At 49.4% G+C, this 26,837-nt stretch overlaps 1 protein-coding gene across 5 annotated transcripts in view; it reads left to right on the top strand.

The window, feature by feature from the left end:
- Positions 1-24,288, top strand: part of LOC144943609 (plasma membrane calcium-transporting ATPase 2-like) — a 232,812-nt gene extending 208,524 nt beyond the window's left edge. The window contains exons 18-24 of one of the 5 annotated variants that reach the window (XM_078871216.1): positions 2,494-2,685; positions 2,875-3,088; positions 4,396-4,607; positions 5,195-5,302; positions 6,160-6,339; positions 14,828-14,893; positions 20,657-24,288. In XM_078871216.1, coding sequence (XP_078727342.1) covers positions 2,494-2,685; positions 2,875-3,088; positions 4,396-4,607; positions 5,195-5,302; positions 6,160-6,339; positions 14,828-14,893; positions 20,657-21,037 — 1,353 coding nt within the window. In that variant the 3' untranslated portion in view covers positions 21,038-24,288. Of the gene's footprint in view, positions 1-2,493; positions 2,686-2,874; positions 3,089-4,395; positions 4,608-5,194; positions 5,303-6,159; positions 6,340-14,827; positions 15,000-20,656 lie in introns of those variants that run through there. The other 4 variants (XM_078871219.1, XR_013639516.1, XR_013639517.1 and 1 more) reach the window with 4 other exon arrangements.
- The last annotated feature ends 2,549 nt before the right edge of the window (positions 24,289-26,837 follow it).

The following is a 26,837-nucleotide window of genomic DNA, read 5'->3' as shown; positions in this document are numbered from 1 at the left end:
CGCTCTGAGGTTTTTCTATCTCTGGAGAACCCCTGAGGACACCAGTGCAGAACGGGGGGAGTACGTACACACCTCTCGTCGATGAAGTTTGCGCAAGTAACATTAAATCCGTAACTTATTAAACAGAAAATGCGAGGCACCGTTAACCTATTGGCACCCCGTGCCTGTGTTCCATATTGAAAATGTTGACGCACCGGTGTAGGCGCTGAAATCGCTGGCACTGGAGTTAGTTTCCATGGCCGTGCAAGCGCTCGCTCCCGCCCACAGCGGAGAGAGACCGCCACTCGGCGCCCCCTGCTGCTCTGTTGCTGCTCCGTTGCTGCTCCGTTGCTGCTCGGTTGCTGCTCGGTTGTTGCTCGGTTGTTGCTCTGTTGCTGCTGCACCAAGCAAACGCCACGGACCAAAGACGACCGCTTCCCAACTCCCACTAGTCTGTCTCATTCCGACGGTCTATGTTTGTAGTTAGACTCTTCATGGAGGCAGTTTGCGGATCCAGGGGGGGGGGGGGTTGGGGGAGGCCCTCCCCTCCCGTTCCCTCCCCTCCCATTCTCCTGTTCACAATCGCTTTCCTCTGGCGAGGCAGCCAACACGATTGGAATCAGCCGTGCCAGTTGAATTTGCGACCGATTTCTGAGGGTGGTGAACATTTAGCCGGAGCTCAAACGGTGTGCTCTGTTATTCCCATATGGTCAGAATGCTTTCTCACAGACAAAGTTGAACGTTTAAAAAAAATGTACGAATATTTAGGAACAATATCAACCAAGCGGTATCACGCTGCTGGGGACAGCGGGGTGGTGGCGCAGCGGTAACCCGGGTTCGATTCCTGACTTGGGTGTCTTTCTGCTTGGCGTTTGAATGTTCTCCCCCTTCCCCACCGCTCTGCGTGGGGTTCCTTCGGGTTCTCCAGTTTACTCCCATAGCTAAAAAGACAAACCATGCAATGTGACTGCTATTGGCCAATGCTGAAAAGTGATTTCCAAATTTCTCAATGGGGCACACGCAGCAGCAGCAGCATTGCCGCACGGCCATCTCCTGCGGAATCTTGGCAGGAACATTCTCCAGAAAAATAATCTTGAGGCTTTCCAGGGCAAAGAAGTTTAATCATAATGATAAAAAAATCCTGTGTAAGATATACATATCGAGGTTTGGAAATTCCAGAATGACCTTTTTATTTATCAGTAATGGATAATACCCCAACGGTTCACCAATTCCAACTCTGTGTGTTCCTCACTGCCGGTTAGCCGTTTTCATTCGCATTTTCATTCGCATTACGGGGATTCTGCAATAGCCGTTGTCCCCCCAAGCTCGCGATATTACATGCAAAATACAAGAATACAAAGCCTGTGCTGACGGAACCAGAGAGGAGTCTTGAATGTTCACACAGTAGCCGGTGTACCCAGAGTGGCCGCTGGAATTGAGTGAGTGAGTGAGTGACTGAGTGAGTGACTGAGTAAGTGAGTGACTATGTGAGTGAGCTCCCCTGGGGTGTCACCTGCACCCACAGTGAACCTCTTGCCTTTCACGACGTGGTCTCTGTACGGCGTGTGTGCAAGTTATGGTGACTACCCCGTTGGGTCCTGTTCCAGTCCAGGCCCAGGACCTCCCTCTTACGTGGGTTGCCCTGGTGGCGAGATGTTAACTGCCTCACCTGGTATACAGGAGGTCGTGGATTAGATCCCGACCCTGACGCCTGCTGTATATTTGGAATTTGCATGTTCTCCCCGTGGTTGCGTGGATTTTTCTCCGTTTTTTTTCCCTCTACATTTGGAATCAACATGCGTTTAGAGTATTTGGCTGCTATAAATTGCCACGTGAAAAAGCACTTTGTTGAGATATCATTTGTGGCCAGGTTGCTTCTGATTAAGAGTAATATATCTCAGTGGGCCTTACCTGGTAAAATAAAAAAATAGTTGAATTTAATAGTTCTCCGCCTGTGACCACCGCTCTGTATTTCGATAGATCTAAGTATGTTGAACTTCTTCCGCACTGTACGTAGCCAAACATGCCAATTAGAGATCTGCCTGTAAAGCCTGTGTCCCGCCATGTTTCTGCAGCACAGTTGCCTTTGAATGATTTATGAATCCAAAAGAACGCTTTCTTTGCGTCATAAAAACAGAATTTAGATTGGCGTGAGGCTTTATTCGCCGTCGTTACGGGACGACCGTATAAGCAGTGCCCGCCTGACGTACTGCTTGAAGTAACCCGACCATGACAGGTTAAGGGATCCTGCCACAGTGAGCGCTCTGCACTTGCAATCCAGAAGCCGGCAGTTCGATTTGAGCTCCTGGTGCGGCGGCTAAAGCAACGTTCACCCTTGCAGCAATGAGTTCGCCACGGTCTGTCGATCGGCAGGTCACGTGCGGTGGCTCTTCCTGGACGTCCGGCCGGCGTGGACGTGTAGGTCAAATAGCCTCCGGAGTTGCTACTGCAGGGCTGTGCACTTTTACCGGCGAGGGTTACGGGCGGAATTGCATGCCCGTCTGTGCCCACCAGGGCATCGCGGGCACCGACGTCGCCAAGGAGGCGTCGGACATCATCCTGACGGACGACAACTTCAGCTCCATCGTGAAGGCGGTGATGTGGGGGCGCAACGTCTACGACAGCATCTCCAAGTTCCTGCAGTTCCAGCTCACGGTCAACGTGGTGGCCGTCATCGTGGCCTTCACGGGGGCCTGCATCACGCAGGTGGGCCCCTCTCTCTCTGAACCCCCCGCGTGCCCGAGCTGGAGAGGCGCCCTCGACCGTGTGCAGCCTCGGCTCCTCTCGACTTCAAGCTCGGCGAACGTGTTTCTATTTCTGCGGCGCCTTGCGCGGTGTTGCCGACGAAGGAGGGGGGGGGGTAAGCCGATCTGCCCGCGTCTTTTTCGTGCCCAGGACTCCCCACTCAAGGCGGTGCAGATGCTGTGGGTGAACCTCATCATGGACACGTTCGCGTCACTGGCGCTCGCCACCGAGCCGCCCACCGAGGCGCTGCTCCTGCGCCGGCCGTACGGGCGCAACAAGCCGCTCATCTCGCGCACCATGATGAAGAACATCCTGGGCCACGCCGTCTACCAACTCACCGTCATCTTCACGCTGCTCTTCACCGGTACCGCTCTCCGCCGACCGCGGTGGCGACGGTGACGTCCCTCGCGCACACGCCCGCTGTTTGGGCTCCGATTGGTGGTTGTTGTTTCGGAAATGTAAAAAAAGCAAAAAATATATATTTAAATATTATAATTAAAAGATTGTGAATAGTTGCATCGGAGAAAAAGAGTAATGGGCAACAAGTGTGAAGGTGCTGTAAGAAGTGCAAATTGATTAGAAACACGTTAGCGTTCTGAAAGCGAGTAACAACATACCGGCGAGTGAAGCTACATCATAAACATGCGTCTTCAGTCTCACTTCAAGCCCATCAACACTCCGTTAGCTCAGCGTAAGTAAGGACCTCAAGGGTTAGTACATTGTTAGGTTAATTATGGCGATAATTTAAAGATATATACTACAACAGTTCCTTGTCGATGCACTGCTTGATGGAGACCTCTCTGTGCTGTGTCGGGCATGGGAGTTGTTTGACCATACTTCACCACGCTGGCCAATACACGTTTGTGAATTATGGGATTCAGGTCCGTTTCACGTATCACTCGCCACTGATGCTAGTGGTGGCTGGGAGTCAAACTGAGACATCTGGTTGCATAGTGCAGTGCACTAACCACTGTAACCACTCCCCGAATTATCATGGTAATGTTAGTACAGTGTCTCCATTATTGACAGCTTCGTCGAAATGGAGCTGAGCGACTCCTTTGCTTTGTTTAGCGTCCCATTCTTCAGAAGGTGTGACAAACGTGTCAGCCCAGAGAAACTAATCACTTTAATTTGCAGCTGAGAAAGGGCTCTCATCACCTCATTCCTAAAGATTTATCGCGTCGCAGTGAAGATCTGTCAAAAGTAAGGCTGAAATAATAAACTGCGGGAACATTACGCGAGGCAACAAAAGGGGAAACCGGCGTGAGAGGTGGCTCATTTTTCACAGACAACACAGGCAGCGCCAATTGTAAGGGCCGTCAATGATAGCGGTAATTAACGGGAAACGATATTTGAAGTAGCAGTCACTTTAAGTTCAAGATTTACGAATAACAAAAAATATATATTGCCGAGAAAGAATGAACGGTTGCCGTGGTAACAGTGGGTCGGATTTTCGGGTGTGCACTCGACTCGGCTGAGCCAACTGCCTCGCCGGGAGATGGAGTCGAACCGGCGACGTCAGGACTGCGAGTTGAGCGTGTTCGCTATTGACACCGGCGCGCAGCTCGATGCGTGCCATAACACTGAACGGTTGACGAACGCTGCTGCTGTCGTCGTTGTCGTCGTCGTCATCGTCCTTGTGGGCTTCATCGTTGTGGGCTTCGTGTTCAGGCGAGACGCTGTTTGACGTGGACAGCGGGCGCAACGCGCCGCTGCACGCGCCGCCCTCGGAGCACTACACCATCGTGTTCAACACCTTCGTGCTCATGCAGCTCTTCAACGAGATCAACGCGCGCAAGATCCACGGGGAGCGCAACGTCTTCGAGGGCATCTACCGCAACCCCATCTTCTGCTCCATCGTCGTCGGCACTTTTATCATCCAGGTCGTGCCTCCGAGAGGGGGAGGGGTGGGGGCGGGGGGCGAACGCGACACGTTGCCTTCGTCTCATCTCAGAGCGTTTGCCATGCGCTGTTAAAAGTTGCGCGATTGGTTTACGGGCACTTTTGTTATAAGCGCTACTCGGTAGCGAGCAATACTCGGGGGCCACTGGAGTTAGCCCATTAACCGTTTGTTTCTTCTCAGTGAGCTCCATTGGTCATCTGCGTCGAACCAATTCCATCGGTGTGGCAATACCTTGACACGGTGATTTTCACAGACGATATTATTAGGCATAATTTATTTGTGTTAATTGCTATGGTTGCGGGATCGTTATTGAACTTTCCAGTGAACGATAATAATTGGCGCGTTAAACTCTTGAACACTAAACAATTTTATTGTTTTGGCTATGTCAGGTGGTGGACGGTCTTCAAACACAAATTTGTCCTGATCGTTGCATTACATCACCTAACTGAAAAAAGTCTACATATGGCAATAGTTTTTAAATCGTGCGTTATGATATCGGGACACAGATAACTTATTTAATATTAATGACGTAGCATTGACCTAACCGTGGCTGTATGATGTGTACAGATTGTCATTGTGCAGTTTGGTGGGAAACCCTTCAGCTGTACAGGCCTCAAGTTCGACCAATGGCTGTGGTGCGTCTTCTTGTCACTGGGCGAGCTGCTGTGGGGACAGGTAACCACCACGAACGGTGCACGCATCGCTCCCCGGTAACAGGATCAAACCTCCCCACACACACAGCCATCCGCATGGGGGAGAGCCGGTCAGTGGCGGGAGAGGCGGTCAGTGGCGGGAGAGGCGGTCAGTGGCGGGAGAGGCGGTCCAGCCAAGTGAGAACTGAAGCCACCAAATTGGCGATAGCGACTGACCAGGGTCACCAACATGACAGAGACATAAACGTGATGAATACTGAGCACAACAAACACCGAGCAAATAGAAATCAGGTGTTAAAGCAACCGAATCGGAATGAGAGCAACAGCAACCAAATATTCTTTGGTTCTTTCAGTAAAGTCACGTAGTTAGAAAAATAATAAAAAATAAAATAATAATAAAAAAAACGCTGATGTAGACAGTAGACTGTAGCCTGGTTTTTAATCGGAGTGTACTGGCAGTCTCTAATGTAGACTGTAACCTGGTTATTAAGTTTTGTGAGTGTACTGGCAGTCTATAATGTCGACTGTAGCAATGGTTATGAAGCTGGTTGAGTGTCCTGGGTGAGTGTACTGGCAGTCTATAATTATAGTCTATAATTATAATTATAGTCTATAATTATAGACTGCCAGTACGCTCACCGAGGTTAAGAGCCAGGCTACAGTCTACATTTTAGTCTACATTATAGCTCCGGTTACCGTGCGAGTCACCGTGTCAGTCACCGTGTGAATCACCATGTGAGTCACCATGCCAGTCACCGTATGAGTCAACGTCCCAGTCACGGTGCGAGTCACCGTGACAGTCACCGTGTAAGTCACCGTGTCAGTTACTGTATGAGTCACTGTGCGCCCCCGTGCCGCGGTGATGCCGCTCTCCCGCAGCTCATTTCGAGCATCCCCACGGCGCACCTCCACTTCCTGAAGGAGGCGGGGCACGGCACGCACAAGGACGATATTCCCGAGGACGAGGAGGAGGACGAGGAGGAGATTGATCACGCAGAGCGAGAGCTTCGCCGTGGACAGATTTTGTGGTTCCGTGGCCTGCACAGAATACAAACACAGGTACGCTCCCACGCACACATGCAGAGACTCCCCGTGTAGCCTCAACACGCTGCTCGGACAAGTGCTGTTAGCGAGCAGTGCCCATTGAAGGCCGGCACAGCGCACGAGGGGTTGCGTGGCCAACGCCACGCCTTTGTCTCCCCCCAGTGCGAATGTTTACACACCGAACGAGGTACTCATTTGAGACCGAGTCAAACCTCGGTGAGGCCCAGGACCAGTTCAAATATCTGGCACTGTTATTGGTCGTGAGCGTTAATTTAACTCGAGTCGCCAGACTCGTAGCGAAATGCAGCACGAACCACCGCACAACCAATTCCGCGCTGCCATGCCGCGTGTTTCACACACATACCACACGCACCACACACGGCCCACACACACACACGCACACGCACCACACGCACCGCACACGCACCACACGCGACCCACACACGCACACCACACACGGACCAAACATGGCCCACACACGCACCAGACGCATCACACGAGCACCACACGCGACACACATACGCACCACACACACGCACCACACCCACGCACCACACCCGCATGACACTCGCACCACACGCGGTCCACACACGTAACCACACAGTCCACCTGGGCCCTTGCTGCAATTAAAGCAGCACCAGGGGCCGTGATGCAGTCTCCTGCTTCACGCTCTGGGTTCTAGATTAAAACTCAGCCGTGCACACCGCTTGTACTAATCATCTTGTGAACCATGGTAACAGCGTATGCACGCTACAGAGATACCGGACTGTGGCTGTCGTGGATCGGCTCTCCGTCATGACTGTTTAACGAAAATTGAGCACCTTCCCGAGGGATCTGGCGGCGCAGCGAGCGGCACCCTCGGCTGGCACGCTTCTTAAGCGAGGCCGCCCCTGCAGCCCCAATAGCTCTGCCTCTGCCCGAAGCACCGTGAGGTCGATTCGCCACCTCCTTGTGGGGCGCGCCACCCTTCCTCTGGGCTCTGATCTTCCTCTGTCAGGCGGTGACAAAATATCACGTGGCAACTTTGTTCTTGTGTCAGAAGGGTGACGATGCCTGCTGGGTTTCGACCAGAAACCTCGTGGTCGCCATCATACACGGCAATTCTCTTGGAGGAAATAACGTCGTCCAAGCCAAAGCTACTACACCATGCGCAATTGGCACTCTTTCAGCCGCTTTCAAGCGTGTATATAGATCTGTAAGTTGCTACTCGCTTAAGCCACGTGCAAAAATAAGAAACATTTCGCAAATAAGTTGAACGATTAACTCCAGTAACAGCTGACTTGTACTCTATTCGCTTATTTTATTTTGTTCACAATTGCACCTATGGAAGGAGTGAAATCCAAGATGGCAGAGCTTTGGTGTGGAAGCCCTGAGGCAGGAATCCGCTCACCGCCCCTCCTGGCTCCCCCGTGTGTGCGCGCTTGGCCTTGCCGCTCATGCTTGGCCCCCCACGTTGCAACGCAGACAATCGCAGAAGTTTACCCCCCCCCCCAAACCCAGTCGATCGACCCCATCTGTGGAGTCTCATCCACCACACAACGCTCAGCAACCCATTAATATGATTGCCAATCATATTAATGGGTTACTTGTTAAACTTCACAAATAGTGTCCAAGTGTCACCCTCTAAAAATGTAACGTTACAAGTGTAAAGCGAAGCATTGGTTTAGAAGTCGCCAGAATTATTGGGAAAGATGGAATCCTACCTGTACTGGTATTTGAACGATGCCAATAATGTGAATGTCATTTATTTAACCCTGCATGCCTCGCTGAGTCTCCAGACCTTTTCGGGATGGTCCGAGCGTTGGGAAGTTTTCCACGAGTGTTTCACACGTGGGATAAAAAATATGACACCCAGGGAAACCCCAGGGTGTGAGGGGAGAACGCTCAGCGGCCCACACAACCGGACCAACATGGCGTACCGCCGCCCTGTGTCCAGCGCTCCCTTGCCAGAGCAGTGCAGGGTGGCAGTCTGCCCTTTTTTAGAGAATTAATTTTATCATTTGTGCCAGGTGGAGGATCTGCACCTTTAGATGTCCGTCCCTGCCCCGTGGGATAGCATCGGTTCCATGAGTGTCCAGCAGCGCGCTGGGGGGCGGGGGGCGGGGAGCACGCAATATCCCTCTGAAGTGAAGCTTGCTAGTGCTCACACCTTCTGCTCGCAAAGTGACGACCAACTCGCCCTTGAAGCCGGCTCGCCGCCAGCTCGAGCCACCTCAAAGACAGCCACGGGAGATGCTTCAGAGGCGCATGTCTGCGGGTGGCCAGCTGAGCGGCTTCGCGATGTCCCTTTGTGCCCTCTGCAAGGGATGCTGCCATGGCGCGATGCGTCAGCGCGCTGGGCGCCATGGAGCGAATTAAACAATGAGGAAACGTTTCTTACATTTCACCCCATGCCCAGGCCACCTCCGTCCACCCAGTTAATTAAAATGGGTACCACAGCAGTCAGTATGACGGCAGGTCGCGTGCGGGGTAAAGCGTGGGTACTCCCACCTCTTCCAAGACATCTGGCCGGCGTGGAGGTGTAGGCTAAATTATGCTCTAGAGGGGCTCGCTCGAGCTCCCTCTCGTCGCACGGAGAATTGGCTGCTTAATGGGCCGCTGGATGCCGTGAAAGGCCCGAACGTGGCCCCCATCTTTGTTTTATTGCCACGCCCCGCCCCCTTGTGTTGCATCAGCATCCGAACACCCCCGATTGACACGGTTGGCTACGTACGGTGCTAAAAAAGTTAAACGTACGTACATACTTTGTAAAAACTCCGATTGCCTGCACAACAATGAAATGGCATAAAGGGCTAATCCCATGAGAACAAAGTGGAAATCAACATCAGAAAAAAACTACGTTGCTCAGAGATGTGGAGGTGCCGTGGGCTCAGTGGGCTCCTGCCTGACTCTAGTCACGGTGCCAGCGCTGCTGAGAGCTGGGGTCTTCTTCCCACATGGCCTCCCAAGATCAATAAGCGGTTTCTGTAGAAGAGGAGATGGGGCCAACGTGCAATGGCGCAAAATAGAATTTAATAAATTCACAGCTTGGATTGCGTAACGTGTAGACAGAGTCAGTGAGAACCACTCTAGCGTAGAAGTTTAAATGTAAAATGTTTAGCAAGAGAAGCTTTTTAAAGGACAGCGGGATGAGGTCTATGGTGTCACTTCTCCAAGTCATCCCTGCGTCACCTATTTGCTTAGCTGCTGATAGCACAAGTGGGATGTTGATTTTAAAATATATATATTATACGGCTCACAAGGATGTTAAGATAATTTGTTTTAAATGCTGCAACGGCTTGCAGGGTTTTTCTAACTTGCAAAGTGGCCTGATGCAAAATGGGGCAGGAGTCATGCTGAGTCTGGAGAGTTCCCGTTGGTCCAGCGAGTTCCCGTTGGTCCAGCGAGTTCCCGGAAGTGCAGGGAATTCCTTTTGGTCAAGCGAGTTGCCGAGGGGTCATTTTGTCAGAGGTCACACTAATGCAGAGCATGCAGGCTGTCATGTGACTGCTTCCTTTAATCGTTTAACTGCATTTGTTAGAAAACAACATGACAAAACAAATATTAATTCTAAGTCACTATCCTAAACTCCATTTTTAATCACACATTGTTTCATGAAAGCTGTAAAAGCGTTGGTTCGACCATTGTCAGGTGGCCACGCATTCTGGCCTCATATGAGCCTCCTGCTGAGGGCAGGCTGTGGCCTTCCCAGCGCTACGTGGACTTGCGATGAAAGGGGAGAGTGGGGGAACAAAGCTAAGGGTGAAGGAGGACACCGCAGTTCCTGGTGATGCTGGCCAGCATGATTCACGCACTGTACGTTAACATGTATGTTAGCATAGTAATGTACAGTACGCCACCACTGTAACATACAGTGGTAACACATGGTAAGTTCGGTGCACGGGCTTTTACCAGGGAGGCCTTAAACAAAAGTTATAATTAATTACTGTACTTTATGGAGTAAATATTTCCAACTGAAGAAATGTGATCTCAGAATTCCCACAATGCAAATTAATATATGGCTCGCTAAATTCTGTAAAAGCCAAGATAATATTAAATAGCAATACAAGCCAAGCCACGTCAGTTTGCATCTCAATTACAGCAGTACAGTGCAAACGGATTGGATATTCTGGCCCTTTATCCGTGAAGCACCACAGTTGCAGTGGTGTCACAACTGCAGCGTGTGAAGTCGCGCGTGGCAGAGTGGTGAAGCGTCGTACTAGGCCCTGTGGCAGCGGTGGCCTGGCCTGGGCCCTCTCACTCTCAACCGTGTTCACCCAGTTAGGAATTGACCGACCGACCGCCACCGCCTGCCGGCCTCAGCACTCCGATCACGCACACACCCTCCGCTCGTCTTGGCCGAGCGCTCCACCACTCCTGTGGAGAACTGTTTTGCCGTGTCCTCCCGCTGAGCCTGTGTGCCCACACCAGGGCAGTGAGCCATCTGTGAGGTGTTACAACAGCTCCGAGGTGATATTTCTTTGCGCGGTTATGGTCCAACGGAGCACTCGCAGCGCTAGAAGTAGGGAGGGGTAACGGAACTGCGTGACCAACGATCGTACTTAAATATTCATTTACCGTGGATGACCTGTTGCAGCTTGGCTGGTAAGCGCTAGTGCCCTGAATGCGAAAACACGCCAAGCCGCTCTGCGTCTGAAGGCCAGCGCGTGCGTTCAACTGATATCTGAGCTTTTTTTGCAGCAGCAGCGGCACTGAAAACCCTCATACGGCGTAAAATAACTCTCCTCATCAAAATTTACACCGAGTTACATTGTTCTGTTCATTAACCCCCCCACCCCTTTCTTATCGAGTGTTCCTAAATGCCCTTGCACTTGATGAACCGAATGGCTCCTTCTCGTTCGTAACTTATCCTACTTGTCGCATGCACTTGTCCTCTTTGCGCAATGTGATCAAGCTTCTTTTTCAGCACAAATAGAAATGTTGACGTCGTCAAACTTGCAAGTAAGTTAACCCCTCGCTTGGGTTTCCTACATGATATTCTTGACAAGTTCATGAATGCATTTGGTTTTCAATGTCTTCTAAATGTGCACTGAACTATGGATGTTTCTGTCCATTGTGTCTTATTTCTTTTAAACGTCTCTTCTTTTTTTAGGCGTCAACACGTAAAATTACACGATCTAAATTTGAATCATGAACATTTAAGTTATTGCTGCAGAATGGTTCATCCAAATGTTTGTTAGAGAGCGCGGAAATATTGTCCGTTGCCGAGCCAGGTGCCATAATTTCTAGCAACTCCAGCCGATCAATCTGTGGACCGCGAGAGCGAGTTAGATCCAATCCCTAATCCTCAACAAGGACATGGTCGCGGGGTGGCAGCGGCCCAGCGGTGACATTCGTGACCCACGGCCAGAAAGCCTGGGGTTCGACTCCCGACTGGCACCTTTCTGTAGTGGAGCTTGTATTCTCTCCCTGGATTCTCTGGTTTCCTCCTCCCATGGCAAAACAAAAAAAAACTAACTGGTAGTAGGCACACATCTGAATGCTGAATAGTTACCTCCGAGTGACGCGATCGAGATTACACGTGTAGTGCCATAGATGGGCCACACTTACCGGCAGTGGTGGACAGGGCCCATCTGCAGGTACCTCGGACCCCCAGGGGAGGGGCCGCTGTGCCAGCCCAAGAGGGGGGGGGGGGGGCTGCTGGGGGCTCTAGGATCCTAGGCAGCTAAGCCCTCGGCGCCGGGCTCTAGGATCCCAGACAACCCAGACAGCTAAGCCCCTTGGCGCAACCAACGGGGGCTGTGGGGTATCTGGGACCCCACACAACTCCACCCCTCGATGGGCAAGAGGGATAAAAGGGCCGCTCCCTAGCCGATCGGGGCCAGTCGCAGCTCAAGACCCAAGACCAGCCAACTTAGGACCCTGGACCCCCTCGTCCCGCTTGTCCTTGTAAGGGCCGGGACGCTGTGCGGGCCAGTGGTGGGACTCTAGGACTCCCGGCTCTACGTCCTTGTCAGGGCGAGTTCCGAGGAAGCGAGAGTCTAGACCCGCACCTTGGCTGGGTCGGGTCAGGTAGCCTCCCCTAGGGTAATTTTAGCCGGAGGACCCCAGAGCGTAGCCAGAGTCAGGTACGCTAGGAGGAGGCTGTGTCTCTAGGCTGTGTCCCTAGGCTGTAACAGAGTATCAGGACTGTTGGAGTGTTGGATTGTAATAAAGAAGTTACCTCTACAAGTGTCTCCGGAACCCATTACACACGTACCAGCATCGCCCCTTACTGCAAAAATCCTTGCAGGAGCCTTCTGAAATAGCCTTGAGACCCAGTGAGGCTTTCGTGGGTTAACAATCATAATACCATCAAAAAGGTTACAGCTGAATTGTTTTGTGCTTGTGGCTATTACATATCTCTTGGCAGGAATGTGCTTCTATTACTGCAACCCTGACTCAAATTATTTCTTAATGTGGCCAAAATGTTGACGTAAAACATTCTTGAAACGAACCCGGTGCTCTCAGATGACATTCTGCAACCTGCAGACAAAACTATGCGGCGTGTATCTGAACCATGCTAACGAAATTCCAGCAGTGACATTGACTGCTCAAAAGACGTCGATAACAGGTGATTGATATTGAATTAATCGTTGTGTTATAAAAGACTTGGCAGAGGCAATCATTTGCCGAAATGTTGGACGATTTCATTCATCAGAATTTAAATGGTGCACAGTTTCTACATCGTGCCCAATTACAGCAATGTTTTTCAACCACATTGCTTCGTGGCACATGCGCCAACATGAGGGGAATTGGGTTTGATATTTGCAATGTGGTTACTGCTCATTTTTATTTGTTTCTTGTCGCGAACAGCATCACGGAACATTCGCAGGAGTAAGGTCAAGTAGTTTGACATATAGTTTTAAACAAAACACAATATCCAATTACTAAAAGCAGTTTTGCGAATTGTTAGTCAACGGAGTGGTGAGCTGGAAGAATAATAGCAATTGGCTTGTTAAACTCTGGAACGCGTGCCCGTTTAATTTGTCTGCTTAATGACACGGACTGGCCAAATCATTACGTGGCCTTACACAAAATGTTATTATGAATCAATAACAAACTGGTTAAACCATTGTTGTCAGGGTATATAATTTACTCCCAATTAGTCGTATACATTTAAAACAATTTTGAGGACAGTGCCTCAGTGTGGATTGTGAGTTCCTCAGCAGATCCCTTGCCTGGCCCAGGTTAAACTGTCACTACTAAAAAAACTATTTTTGATTTTACTGGGTAAGGCCCACTGCGCTATCTAACTCTTTTTTAGAAACGAACTGCCTATCACAAATGATACCCCAATGAAGTCGCTTATCATGTGGAAATTTAAAGCAGCCAAATACTTTAAATGCATGTTTAAATGTGGAGGGAAAAAAAACCGGAGGACCCAGAGAAATATCCACGTGACCACGGGAAGAACATGCAAACTCCAAATATACAGCAGGCATCAGGGTCGGGATGGAACCCACAACCTCCTCCATACCAGGCGAGGGATGTTGTCATCTCTCCACCATGACACCCCTAAAAGTGTTTCAACTGAGCTGCCTTGGCTCAAAGATGGAGCCTGGCGATATTTTCGGCATGTCTCCCACCACCTGCCCTGTACCAATGAGCAACTATAGGGGCTTAATGAATGCACATTGTTGTTTCAAATTGGAGGCAACAGCATTGCACTGATTACCCGTGGCCTGTGTGCAATATTTGTAAAATGCATCCGTCACATTTCAGTTTCAAGTCACTGTGACAGGAAATGTTTAACATTTGACACTTGTGTTTTAATATTGCTGTGCAGATGCCGCCAGCATGTTATGAGGCAAACACTTGAAGACTAATTTCGTCAGAAAAGTTGTAATGTTCGCATGTAAATTTACCTTAAAAAAGTGACAATTATTACAATTACATTTTATATATAATTATATATATAATGTGAAACATGAGAATAGGTTTTCCCCTTTTTTCTGGCAACAAAACAGGTGTTAAGTTGTTAAAATACCAAACTGAAACCTTTTACAAGGAATCATGTCTGCATTAACCACAATACTTGTGGTCAGAATGCAAACAAAAAACATACTCTGATAATATATGCATTGTCTTTGAAACTGATTGGGCCACACCAGAGACAGCTTTGAAAGCTTGCCAGAAAAATGGGAAAACCTATTCTCATATTTTGGTACTGGCAAAGGAGGTCCCATGATGTAAATGTGAAAACACACCTAAAAACGTGCGGAAATGTGGCTTGCTGGAATATGTGGCCTACTGGCTTGGTAGCCTTCACTGTTGAAATGATGGCACCCGAAACATAAAACGGCTGAATCTCAACCCTAGAGTGCAGCTCGCGAGAGCCTCTGCACAGTTTACGACCGGTGGTCCTTCCACCCTCTTGCATGGGCTAGCCTGTGCTCTTTTCATTTCTCTGTGTGTGTTTTTTTGCTTGTGTCTAACTAAGTGAGCCTTTTACATTTTTATTGCTTTTTTTCTCTGCATCTTTCTTTCCTCCTCTCTCTCTCGCTCCTCCCCCCATTTCCAGATGGGGGTAGTGAACGCCTTCCAGGGCGGCTCTTCCTTGCAGGGATCTCTCAGGCGGCAGCCTTCGGTAGCTAGCCACCACCACGATGTAACAAACCTTTCTACCCCAACACACGCAGCTGCAGGCACTCCTCCTCTCACCACCACCAATACTGCCGCCACCACTTACGGGCGTGAGTCTGATCTCTTCGTGTCTGCATGATGAGCTAAAATTGCTGCAACCCCCTTTTTTTACCCCTGACCGCACCTCAGTCACCTTTAATATGCCGCCTCATACAGCCTGGTCACTGTTCCTCACCTGTGCATTTGTAATGCTTGGATTGTTTTTTTGTTTGTTTCTTCTTGCATTGACTCGCTTAACTCTGCCTTGGTGTTTTCCCTCCAGCGATTGGGTTAACAAACGAACAAACAACAATCGCAAACTAACTACCAAATAAGTTAAAGCTGAATGTTTGTCGGACCCTTGCATAATAATAATCGCTTTGTCAAAATTAACATTTATTCATTCTCCCAAGGAACATAACCTTTTATCCTCCCTCCCGACAAATTATTATTTGGTTTAATTTGAGATGGTTTTGTTGTCGGTGGCTGGTGCCACTCTGCGTTGCTTGCTGGGGCGCGGTGCCCTACCGGCCAGAGAGCTCAAAGCAACCTCCAGCAACTGCAGGCTGTAGGCTACGGCCTGCCCCAAAAATGCTGTGCAATGTTTTTTATCTGCATGGGCATGCGATTTTCATTTTAATTGTGATATGATTTTGGTAGTGAGGTACATGTGCCCTCCTGTGTGCTCCTCATGTTGAGTTCGATTTTATTTGAACGGAGTGACCCCCTCGGTCATTTGAAGCTTGTTTTTTTTTTGTTCATTAATATGTTTCATTAAGAAACTCCCCCCCCCCCTCTTGAGATGGAGCATCTGGTCTGCAAGGGTGTCCATGTGTTGGCAGAACATCATGGGCTTTGGCATTTCCAAGGTGTAAACGGCCGAACACGTTTAAAGTGTCTCAGCAATGTTTGTTAATTCGTTGCAATTTGTAACTGGTAACACAGCTTCTACCTTGACGAGAAGATTAATTGTATCGTTCTCGGTTGTGTTTCATGCGAGTCGAGATCGGCAGTTAATGTTTTGTCGCATCGCAATTGGAGGCCCGTCAACTAATTGTTTCTCAACCTTGTTATTGAATAGCGTTTTGGTTCTTCACTGGAATGTCAGGGATGTCTTCAGCATTTTGTCAGATGGGAAAATCGTAATCATGCCAAGACCACAACAGGTCTCCCTTAGGCCTGTATTCTTAGTCACGGCTCGGCTTAGGCTTGATTCTGGCTCACGTGAGCCGACAGAAAACCACATGTAGACTCACTTAGGCTTCTGTGGAAGCAACTCAGCATTTCAATCCTGAGCTGAGCCATGTTAAAAAGCCGAGCCAGAATCGAGCCGTGAATAAGACTACGGCCCTGAGTCTCAATGGGCTCACGCTTGGTTCCATCGATCCAACAATGTCAGGCCACGTGTGAGCCCGAGAACATCAGAGGCCATTGCACAGTTCAGTTGAAATGTGCTGCCCCATTCACCAATTCCTTACTGACCAGCGTGAAGTACGGTCAAACCCCCACCATCTCCAGCATGATGTGGTGGAAACTCTAATTCAGTGGGTGGGTTGCCAAAGGGCTGCCAGTTATTTTCCCATCATATTTTATTTCAATGCTGAGACGGGCATTGACCAGTTTTAATAAAGTTAGAAATGTTTTCGTTACTCAAAAAGGTTACATCGTCCAACTTCCCTTGCCCTGCACGCCCCGCGTGGTCGTGGTGGGCCGTGCTGATCAGCGGCCCTGCGTGCTCCGTGGGCCGGGTGTCGTGTGTGTTGTACTTTTTGCCCAAGAGCCAGACACGGGGAATTCAGAAAGCAATACAGAAACCAACATAGGTTTCACTTGTTTAATGTACGTGCTGTGCTTCAAACGTGCGCTACAACTCGGTAATATCAAGCGATATTTGTCAGTCAAGTTAACTTCTGAAAAAGGTTTGATATTTGCATATTTATAAAATGATCTTCCCAATATGGCCCATTCTATAAATTAAGTTACACATTCTTACATCTTAATGTTGCAAATGAAAGGCCATCAAACTCTAGGTGAGTTAAACAAAATTATCCAAGTAGTAAGTTTACATAAAGCAGCGTTATTCATTCACTCCATTTGCGCCCCTAATCGCTGCTGTAGAATTCTCAACGCACACAGATTTCGCACCGAGGCACGGGAAGCCACAGATGAGAGGGAACGCAGTCTGAACCTGGCATCAGCAATCGCCCAAGCTCTGTAATCCTGAATTGAGATGTTTGGCCGACTGCGCTAGTGAAGCGCACTCATGGACAATTGCCTTGCCAACGATGACAAAAATATAGTTTAACGTTTTTCGACTTGAATCTCGTTAAGCAATGTGATGAATATGTGCAGCAGCTAGTGCAACATTTTCGTCTGGATGTCCAGTGGATAGCTGCGTACTGTGCATTGTAAAACCTGGGACCGTGTACATCATTCTGAGAGTGACTAGCATCGGAAAGTTCACCTTTATTAATGTGCGTGTAAATTAATGATTTCTCACGAGGCCACTGTAAAGTTATTTTAAGATGTAAGGAGTGTGAGGGACAAAACAGCGAATGCTGGATTTACTGTGCTGTCTGATGCTATGACCTACCGCACGAACTAGTCTGATGTTATTAAAGTGGCTACCCGAATGGGAGATACTGAAGGAATTATGCCTGGTCCGTTACAGCCCCGTATTGTCATTAAAAGGGCCCAACATTGCTAATTTCACATGCAATTGAAATGTAGCCGTCTTGTTGGAGTTAACCTGAGAATCGCTCAAATTGCCATCTTCAAAATTGTTCTGCGTGAAACGATGCGGAAAATTGTCTCTTTCGCTATCGGCAGATGCTTTAATTTGTGCGCGTAATCAATTGTTGCTGTTTATGCAACTTATGAGACAGAATTTACAAGAAACAATGGAAATGAGACAGCGGAGGGTCAATTCCTAAGGAGAATCACCACCCCGCACCGTGACGATTCCGAGGCCCAGTGGTAGCCCCTTGTTGCAGAGGATTGCCGATGGAATCTCTGGCAGGTTAATACCGCGGGCCTATTAACTTAGACATTCACCATCCACTTCACAGTCAATGTTCAGGATCCCCTGACATCATTCGGAAAAGTGTAGGCCCATATTCGACAAAACTACCTGGCAAATTACTCAATTTGATTACAAATACCGTTCCCCTACTGTGAAACTAATGTCGAGCGTGTCTGTGCAACATAGCCGCTTCCTTCGTGATACCCTTGCGCTGTAATAATGGTGCAATTAACAGATGTCCAAAATCAGTGGTTCTCAACCGGGAGTACGCGGACCCCTGGGGGTGTGGTAACGTCCCAGGGGGTACGTGAGGTGATTTATAAATGTGTGAAATTATACATAAAGAGTAATTGGTGAATAATCACGTACGAATCTGACAATATAAATAACTACGGTAAAATGTGTATCCATATGGTAATCTAGAACGATATAAAATACCTTTATAAACTCATTGATTGTAAACAATGCGGTTTACAAGAGTAAGCAGCGTTCGCAAACAAATGACGTGACGCATGCAGAACGTCCGTTGAATGTTTTTATTCGCTTGCAGTTACTCGCTAGTTAGGATACCTCACAAAATTGGACAATTGGTAAAAATATTGATGTTCATTATTCATGCATTTATTTCTCAGAACCATGTTCGGTCAGGCAAGGGGGTACTCGGTTGAAACAAACTTCAACAAGGGGTTACAGTCGCCAACAAAAGTTGAGAACCACTGCGCCCAAATGATATTGTTCATCGATCGGCTTGCAGGGTGAGTCGCCGCACGCCTGCAGGGTGCGGTAGGGAGTCGCAATGCAGCCGCGTCGTAGAGGGGCACGGTGTCGCCCGGCGCTGCCCGCTGGCGCCACGGCCAACGCAATCATCAACATTGCGCTGCTCTTGCTGTTGCGCATTCATAATGCCCCGTACCGCTATCGAAACGCGAAAACCAAACAGGCCAAGGACTTTGTACAACGACGCAAATCCCTATTGCATGTTGAAAGGTTCCCGGTTAAATAATATAATTGAACGCGTCTTATTCCTTCAACCTCCGTTCACGTTCGCAGTCAAGAAATGTACGCGTCGAAGCACTGCCCCGTGAACCGTTATTACCAAACGCAATGGTATGCGCCGTACAACTCACGTTTATCCAATGCCATTCTTGTCTCCAGATGGTTCCTTGATTGCAATCACACTTGCAGAGGCTGCTTACATGTGCATGTCTACATTTCCATTTTTCATTTTTTTTAACAGTTGACCTATGCATGTTGCAGTTTGGTTGCATTAAATACCACGAATTCTTGAACAGGGGTGCGTTGTTGTACGTACATTATTATTGTACATGCAGTCCGGTCATCATGGTGGAATCCGGCTATTCACAGCCCCCTGACCAATGTCCTCTTTGGCAATATTCCGGCATCAAACTCAAAGTGATTTCCCGCTCAAATGAGCATTGAGGCAGTTGCAAATCTCCCGTTTACAGCCCTGGGCCAGCGATGGAAATTCCCCGGTCTCATGGCAGGAGCCCTCCTATCCATAGGGCCAACCACTCTTGACTACCCCACAAAGTGGTTGATTGCGTTTACATGTTATGCATAATATCTCAGGCGATGTACATTGCACTGTCTAGTCGTGGTACATTATTGTTGATGACATTGTGAATTTAATCTAACCATTCCCAACATGCGTTTCAATACCACATCATCGGATATCCGCGTCGGAAGTCGTCGCCTCCGGTGGTAGCTCGCTCGTTGTGCCACGCGACGACCGGGCACTAACTTTGTCGCGGACGTGATAGCAGGCCACATGGTGAACCATTTGCTTCTAGGAGTACCGCTCTCAATTGTGCTCGAGAAAAGACGTTGGCTTGCCCCGTGCCTGCAAGCGGATGTGCCCGTGTCCAACAGTGCATCGTAGCGGATGGAGCAGCACTAAGTGTGTAGCAGCAGCAACCGCGTGGCCTGTAGCTGCGTAAAAAGTAAAGCGTTGTGAATCATACTCGGAAATTGTGCTGATGAAAATATTTAACAGCGTGTAGCTACATACGTGCTACATATTGACCAATTGCCCAGAGTGGATAGGGTTTGGGGTGATGTGGTGAGCAATAGTGGGCAGCGCAGCAGAATCCATTGTCCTGCTTTGCTCCCACGTCTATGCTCCTTGCCATAGCCAACCTGCACTGACCAGCAGGGTGACGTATGGTTAAAAGAAAAATATAATTTTGGTTTTCTCCCATCATTCCGGTTGTAGTCTGTATGGCAATCTGGTTAGGATGAACCTGTAGAATGAGTACACGCCTGATGCTGCTTTATACCTCGAGGTGACCTTAACTGGTTTCATTTTGTTTATAATAATAACTGACATAGGTATACAGAGAATGCATGTTTATTTACTAATGTATTCCTCTATATGTGCTCTCTCTCTGTCTTTATCTCCTGTCCAACTCAACTTTCATCCATTTATTTTAATTCACTATGCTTTCGTCTCCCTCTCCACTCTTGGTTCCCGTGTTTCATCTCTCTTCGGCTCACCACCCTTCTCCTGCCTTGCCCCTCGCGGAGCCTCGTCGTGCCACCCAAACCCCTCCGCGTATCCTGCCGCCCCACTCTCACCCATTCCGAGCAATCCCTCTCCTTCTCGCCCTCTCCTCAATTCCCACCCTCCCCCCCGTCGTCTCCATTCCGTCTCCTCCACCCCCTATCCCCCCATCGCGCCTGCCGCAGATCCGTGTGGTGAAAGCATTCCGTAGCTCGCTGTACGAGAAGCTCGAAAAGCCAGAAGCCCGCTCCTCAATCCACAACTTCATGACGCACCCCGACTTTGGCAACGGCGCAGGAAACGGCTCCGAGCCGCACATCCCCCTGATCGACGACACGGACGCGGAAGAGGACGACGCCCCGACCAAGCGGCGCCAGCACGGCAGCGAGGACAGCCTCGCGGCGCACTCCCCCAACCGCAACAACAACGCCAACTACGACCGCCACTCGGGCGCACGCCCACTGCCGCAGCCCCCTCTCTCGAGCTCCTACCTGGGAGCGTACAAGCCGCCCGTGGCTCACAGCCGGCCCGGCAGCCCGCTGCTCAGCTTCGAGACCTCCTTGTAGGAGAGTATCGCCGGCTCCCATTTTTCGGTTCTTCACTTGAGGTTCCCCCCCCTAGACTGTGCTGTCCGCAATCGGCGTGTGTGCAGAACCCCCCCCCCCCCACGGCATCGCTCACTGCCCCGCGCAACCTCCCCCACACCGGTCACCCCGCACTGCGGCCGCCGCTTGTTTTGAAATTGACGCGCTTTTTGTGTCGCACTTTAGCTTTTAACGTCATCCGTGAAGGGCGCGTGACTGGTGATAGCTTGACGCACATCGTTATTTGACGAAAACTTTAATTTGATAGATTTGTTCAGGTTTCGCGTGACACTATATAACAAGAGTGAGGTTTTCTGCACACATACCGCCACTATTTTGCATGCTTCCCTTCCAATGCATCTGAGATGTTGTGCTGCTGGGTGTTTAAGGCATGACTTTTGCTCATAGAGTAAACGGTATTGCGGCGTCGGCACGCGTCACCCGGTTCCGCGTGCGTCCACGTGCATCTTGCGTCTGCATGTGCACTTGAGTCCCAGTCCGTGGCTACGCGAGTCCCCGTTGTGCGGTGCGAGGTGGCGCCACGCTCGTAGGCGTGACGGTCAATCTTCGGCCACTCCACTGGCGAGCACCGTACCGGGTACCCGATGGTTTAGGGATTCGTGAGGTCGATTGAGCCCAGAGCGAGCGCGTGAGCAGCCCTGACGAGTGACTTATTGGCCCCAATGCCGCACGATGTGCGCTGTGTTGGCCATTAAGGTGCTCGCTAACAGCACCTGCCCCGACAGCTCAATCGAGCTAAATGAGGCAGTCGTTTTTCTGTGTGCGCGTGCACGCGTGTGCGTGTTTCGGTGCGCGCGTGCGTGCCAAGGTATAAGTGTGCCCCAAAGCCGTTTGTGTGGACAAGTGAGCGTACAAGTCAAACCGCTATAAAAAAAAAAATACTCCTTCGTTACTCCTCGGGCCTGCTTGTTCATTCATGCCGGTCGGTTCGAGTCGAGCGCGATCACCGCTGGAAACGGGCACCCACGTTCAATGTGTGCATGCATGCCTCTAGAACAACCGTGGACAACGGCAGACTCGTCATCTTAAGCGTTTTAATTTCATGGGGGGGGGGGGGGTTTGCCTCGATATTTAATGGATTGTGAGACGTTCCTGCCATCGGCTTATACTCGTATGGATATATTTGTTTCCAAAATGATAAATGCAGTTTTGTTTACAAGGGATTTGTAGATATTGTGTGCGCGTTGCTGCTCTAAGCTCACGTGGTTTTAGGTGGCGGCCATGAAAAGCCATTCTGATGATTAAGAAAAAAAATACTGCTGCAATATCTGGCGTAAGCTCAGGGGAGCGCCAGGGGAAGGGTATTTCATTCTGAACACCCCGAAGGAAGCGACGGTGTGAGCTCCAGAGGCCGGTTGGGCTGCAACATGCGCGTCGGAAGCATTACGGAGCATTAACTATTTATTTTGCGGGGGTGTTCCAGTATCGGGCTAACCCTGCGTGAACCTCTGCTGGTCCTGGAGTGTTTTAATAAGCTGTGCACCAATATGATATTGGCCTGCTGTTGTTGACTCCTGTCAAATATTGTAGATAAAAAAACGGCATATATGCTAGCCAAACGTACAGATGAAACGGTGGTCTATTTAACGCGTGGTTATTACGAGTCTAGAAAGACGTTCGCTGTGGGGTTTTTTTGTTTGAGTGAAAGGGAACATTTTTGAAGTGTAAGAGATTTTCCGTAACTTGCTAAAAGGCTAACATGTGTTTCTCTCTCTTCTCTTTTCTCTCTTGCTACGACACTGGTTTCATCAAACATCGATAATAACCGCTTGGCGCAGGAGGGCATCTTATTTTCTTGTCGTTGCTGCTGCTGCTGCATGTGCGTGCTCAATACCTGGGTATTCGTGGGCTCTCCTCCTCGGGAAGGGAATGCTTTTAGCTAGGTAGGAGAGTTATTCAATGACGTAATGCAACCCGTTTTCATTTTGTCTGTAGACGGTGAATTGTGAGTGTCCTGGTTGTATATGTGAGTGATGAATCTGTGTAGATTTCTTTTTCATAAAACGAAGGCGAAAAAAAACCTTACGATTTAGACATTTACGATATATTACACACTCCAGCGTGACCTTTTAATTGCAGCTCTGCAGGCTGTGTTTTTCTAGAATTTGAAATCCCGATCGCAATGACTTCTTCTCACCTTTAGAACCGGAACTATCTTTCCAAGGGGCGTAATGTTGATGTTACTTCATTGTCACGGGCCTGCACTATGAACCCCCATGCTCCTTCAACATGGAATCTTGCTCACTTAGTCACTTTTTTCAACATTGTTTGTTACGTTTTTCTTTTTGTTGAGACTGTGGTATTCAGGGATGTAATATTAAACAAAACAAAGTTAATATTCCAAATAATATGACTTTGCTGTGCTGCGCCGTTCCTGACCGTTGTGTTTCCGAGTTGGTTGAAGCAGTTTCCCCGATGGTTTCGTGTCTCCGGAATGAATGCATGCTGCGCGTGTGTTGTAGCGCCCTCCACCACATCCTCCTTGTCTCCCCTCGACACACTGTGCAATGACCCCTCCCCCTCCCTCCATCCCCCCCGGCTTCCCTGGTGCTGTGGCGTTGCCCTCTCATTCTTGGCTGTTTCACACTCTTTGCGTTGTGACCTCTTTCATGCATGATTTTCTCTCTCTCCCAAATGCGGAGATTTTTAAAACTTGGGGATGATTTTTGCGGATGACTTTGCGTTTGATTAAATTTAACCCTTGTTTGAAGAAGGTGCACGTGGTAACCCTCTCACAAAGGTCAATAACGTGAGAATGGAAAGGTCTTGAAGATCGGTAGCTAAAATGTTTCGATTCAAATCGTAGTTTTTAACAAAATATATCTCAAAGTGTAACTATTTTTCCTCCAGTCTTAAAACAATCTCTGGTCTTCTAAACAACACGGTGGGGGTTTTTTTTAAGATGTGTATTTTTGAAACGAAGGTAAAACTTTTAAAAACAAAGCGATCGCAGCGTTTAAGAATGAGCCCATTTTAAAATTGCCAAAGGCTGGCTGTCGTTTCGCGAGTGACGGCTCTCGCATCACGTGGGCTTGCCGCGGAGCACCCAGTCGTGCTCTTTGGTCAAATGGTTGCTCATTCACTTAGCCGGTTCGTATCTCTCAATTGCTAACAACAAAACAACAACACCCACTTCTACTGTAAGCAAAAATGTTTATGTTATTTTTAACCCCTACACATGCTGTAAATAAAATGATGTATTCGTGTCTGTGTTCCTTCCACTGGTGAGCATTTTCGATTTTTACTCTCCAGCGTGCGTTTGCCTGCGCGCGTATGAGTGCAACCTCTCCGTGCCGTGAAGCGGTGGGCAGCAAGGTCTGTACCTTACTCGCCGTCAAGACAAACGGACATTTACAACCACGTGCAGTAGACGCTGTGTAATGAACTAGATGACTACTTTTGAAAACCGTTACCCTGTTACCCATGACTTCTGTTATCCCGCGGTAGCATTAGAGTCCGGGGAAAACTCCAGTTAACCGTGGGGTCCAAATCTTCCCCATTGCCGTCAAGCGCACATTTTCTGAAAGTAAAATTGCAGAACGGCGTCCAATTTACCTGCGACGTGTCGTGAATAATTTGAGGTGTGGGCGACATGTAGTATTGAACACGGAGGCACACACGTTTATTACACAGCCCCAACAGGGCTAACTACATAAACGTACACATGCCAACTCGACCCCAACAGGGTAACAAAATAACCGGGTCAGTCAGTAACATTCGGACTGACCCACGATGCCGAGCGAAGACCGACGATTGAAGAGACGTAGCCCCGAGGGTTGATTCCAGAGAACAGCCCAGAACACTCTCGGGACTGCCCCTTTATGCTCCTGGGCGTGGCCTCACTCTGCCTTCGGCCACGCCCTCTTCGAGACCTTTCCCGAAGGATCTCGACCGAGCAACACGTGTCCCTCAAGCCCCCCTCGGAGCCCCCCCTCACTACCCTGTTCCGGTCACGTACCCTCTCGGGTTCACCCAGACTACCGTGTCCTGACTTGCCCTCTCTCAGGCCGTCACCAGTACTATGCCCACTAGGGCCTGTTCGCATGCCGTACTCACTCTGGCCCCAGAGAGAAGTTCCAGGCGAACAGTAGCATTCTCATAACAGTGCCTGGCGCTAACACCGTAGTGACACCCTTAATGTCACTACATCACTCCCCCCTTTATAAAACAGCCATCCCGGCTGTAAACCCCCCCAATTTAAAAGAAAGAAAAAACTCGGCGGCATCCCTTTTTAACCCACAACCGTTCCGGCCGTAAATCTACCCAGTTTTTAAGGAGAGTTGAAAACCCGACACTTAGCAAGTCTCAAATGATCAAAAGTGTTGCAACGGAGGCTTGCAGCCCACGGCGGCACAACAATTTCCGAAAACCGAATATGTACAACACCGAAAAACTAAATAAAAGGGGAAGATTTTAAAGAAAAGGAGGAAAAAATGATGGCACTGTGCACGTGCCAAGAACGCACCAAAAAATGTTGGCACTGCGAACGTGCCAAAAAATGTTGGCACTGCGAACGCGCCGATTCGAGAACCAGAAATCCCCTGAGGAACAACCCCCGTGGACACGCGCCCCAGCTCGTCCGGCGCACCAGACACACAGCCCTGAATTGGTGGATCCTGCTCCCTTCCGTAAATAAGAAAAAACGGTGAGAAGCCGGTGAAGGCGTGAGGGGCCAATCTGTATGCCGCGAGAACACCTGGGACGTGCAGATCCCAGTCAGACTGGTCCTCATTGACCTGCTGACATAGCATGGATGTCAAGGTTCTGTGCAGACGTTCCACCATGTCATCAGTCTGTGGGTGATAGGGCGAGATGCGAACCGTTTTGGTGTCTAACAAATCACACACTTCCTTAAGTAGTTTAGAAAAAAATGTTTTGCCTTGGTAGTATTGAACACGGAGGCACACACGTGTATTACACAGCCTCAACAGGGCTAACTACATAAACGTACACATGATAACTAGACTCCAACAGGGTAACAACACCACTTTAACAGTAAAACTACATAACTGGATCAGTCAGTAACATTCTGACTGACCCACGATGCCGAGCGAAGACCTACGATCGAAGAGACGTAGCCCCGAGAGTTGATTCCAGAGAACAGCCCAGAACACTCTCGGGGCCGCCCCTTTATGCTCCCGAGCGTGGCCTCGCTCCGCCTCGCTCCACCTCTGGCCACGCCCCCTTCGAGACCTTTCCCGAAGGATCTCGACCGAGCATCACGTGTCCCTCAAGCCCCCCTCGGAGCCCCCCCTTACTATCCTGTCCCGGTCACGTACCCTCTCGGGTTCACCCAGACTACCATATCCTGACTTGCCCTCTCTCAGGCCATCACCAGGACTATGCCCACTAGGGCCTGTTTGCATGCCGCACTCACTCTGGCCCAAGAGAGAAGTTCCAGGCGCACAGTAGCACTCTCGTGACAGTGCCTGGCGCTAACACCGTAGTGACACCCTTAACGTCACTACGCATATACTAAGTAACTCCTATTATCCGAGATTTTTCGTGATATATTGCTTTTACCGCCAGACGCCGCGTGTTCGGCTGTGGGGAATGATCACGGGGTCAGCGATGAATATCTCCAAGTGGCCTGACGTAATAATAATTACATTTATATAGCGGATTTTCATCAAGGATTTAAAAGCACTGCACAGGACACAGCAGAAGGGGGAACTCGGCATAATAATGTTATACAATAATCCCTCGTTTATCGCGGTTAATGGGGACCGGAACCCCTCGCGATAGGTGAAAATCCGCGAAG

The sequence above is a fragment of the Lampetra fluviatilis genome, chromosome 32, assembly GCF_964198595.1.
Source record: "Lampetra fluviatilis chromosome 32, kcLamFluv1.1, whole genome shotgun sequence".
Lineage (NCBI taxonomy): Eukaryota > Metazoa > Chordata > Hyperoartia > Petromyzontiformes > Petromyzontidae > Lampetra > Lampetra fluviatilis.
This window is presented reverse-complemented; position numbering and strand designations above follow the sequence as displayed.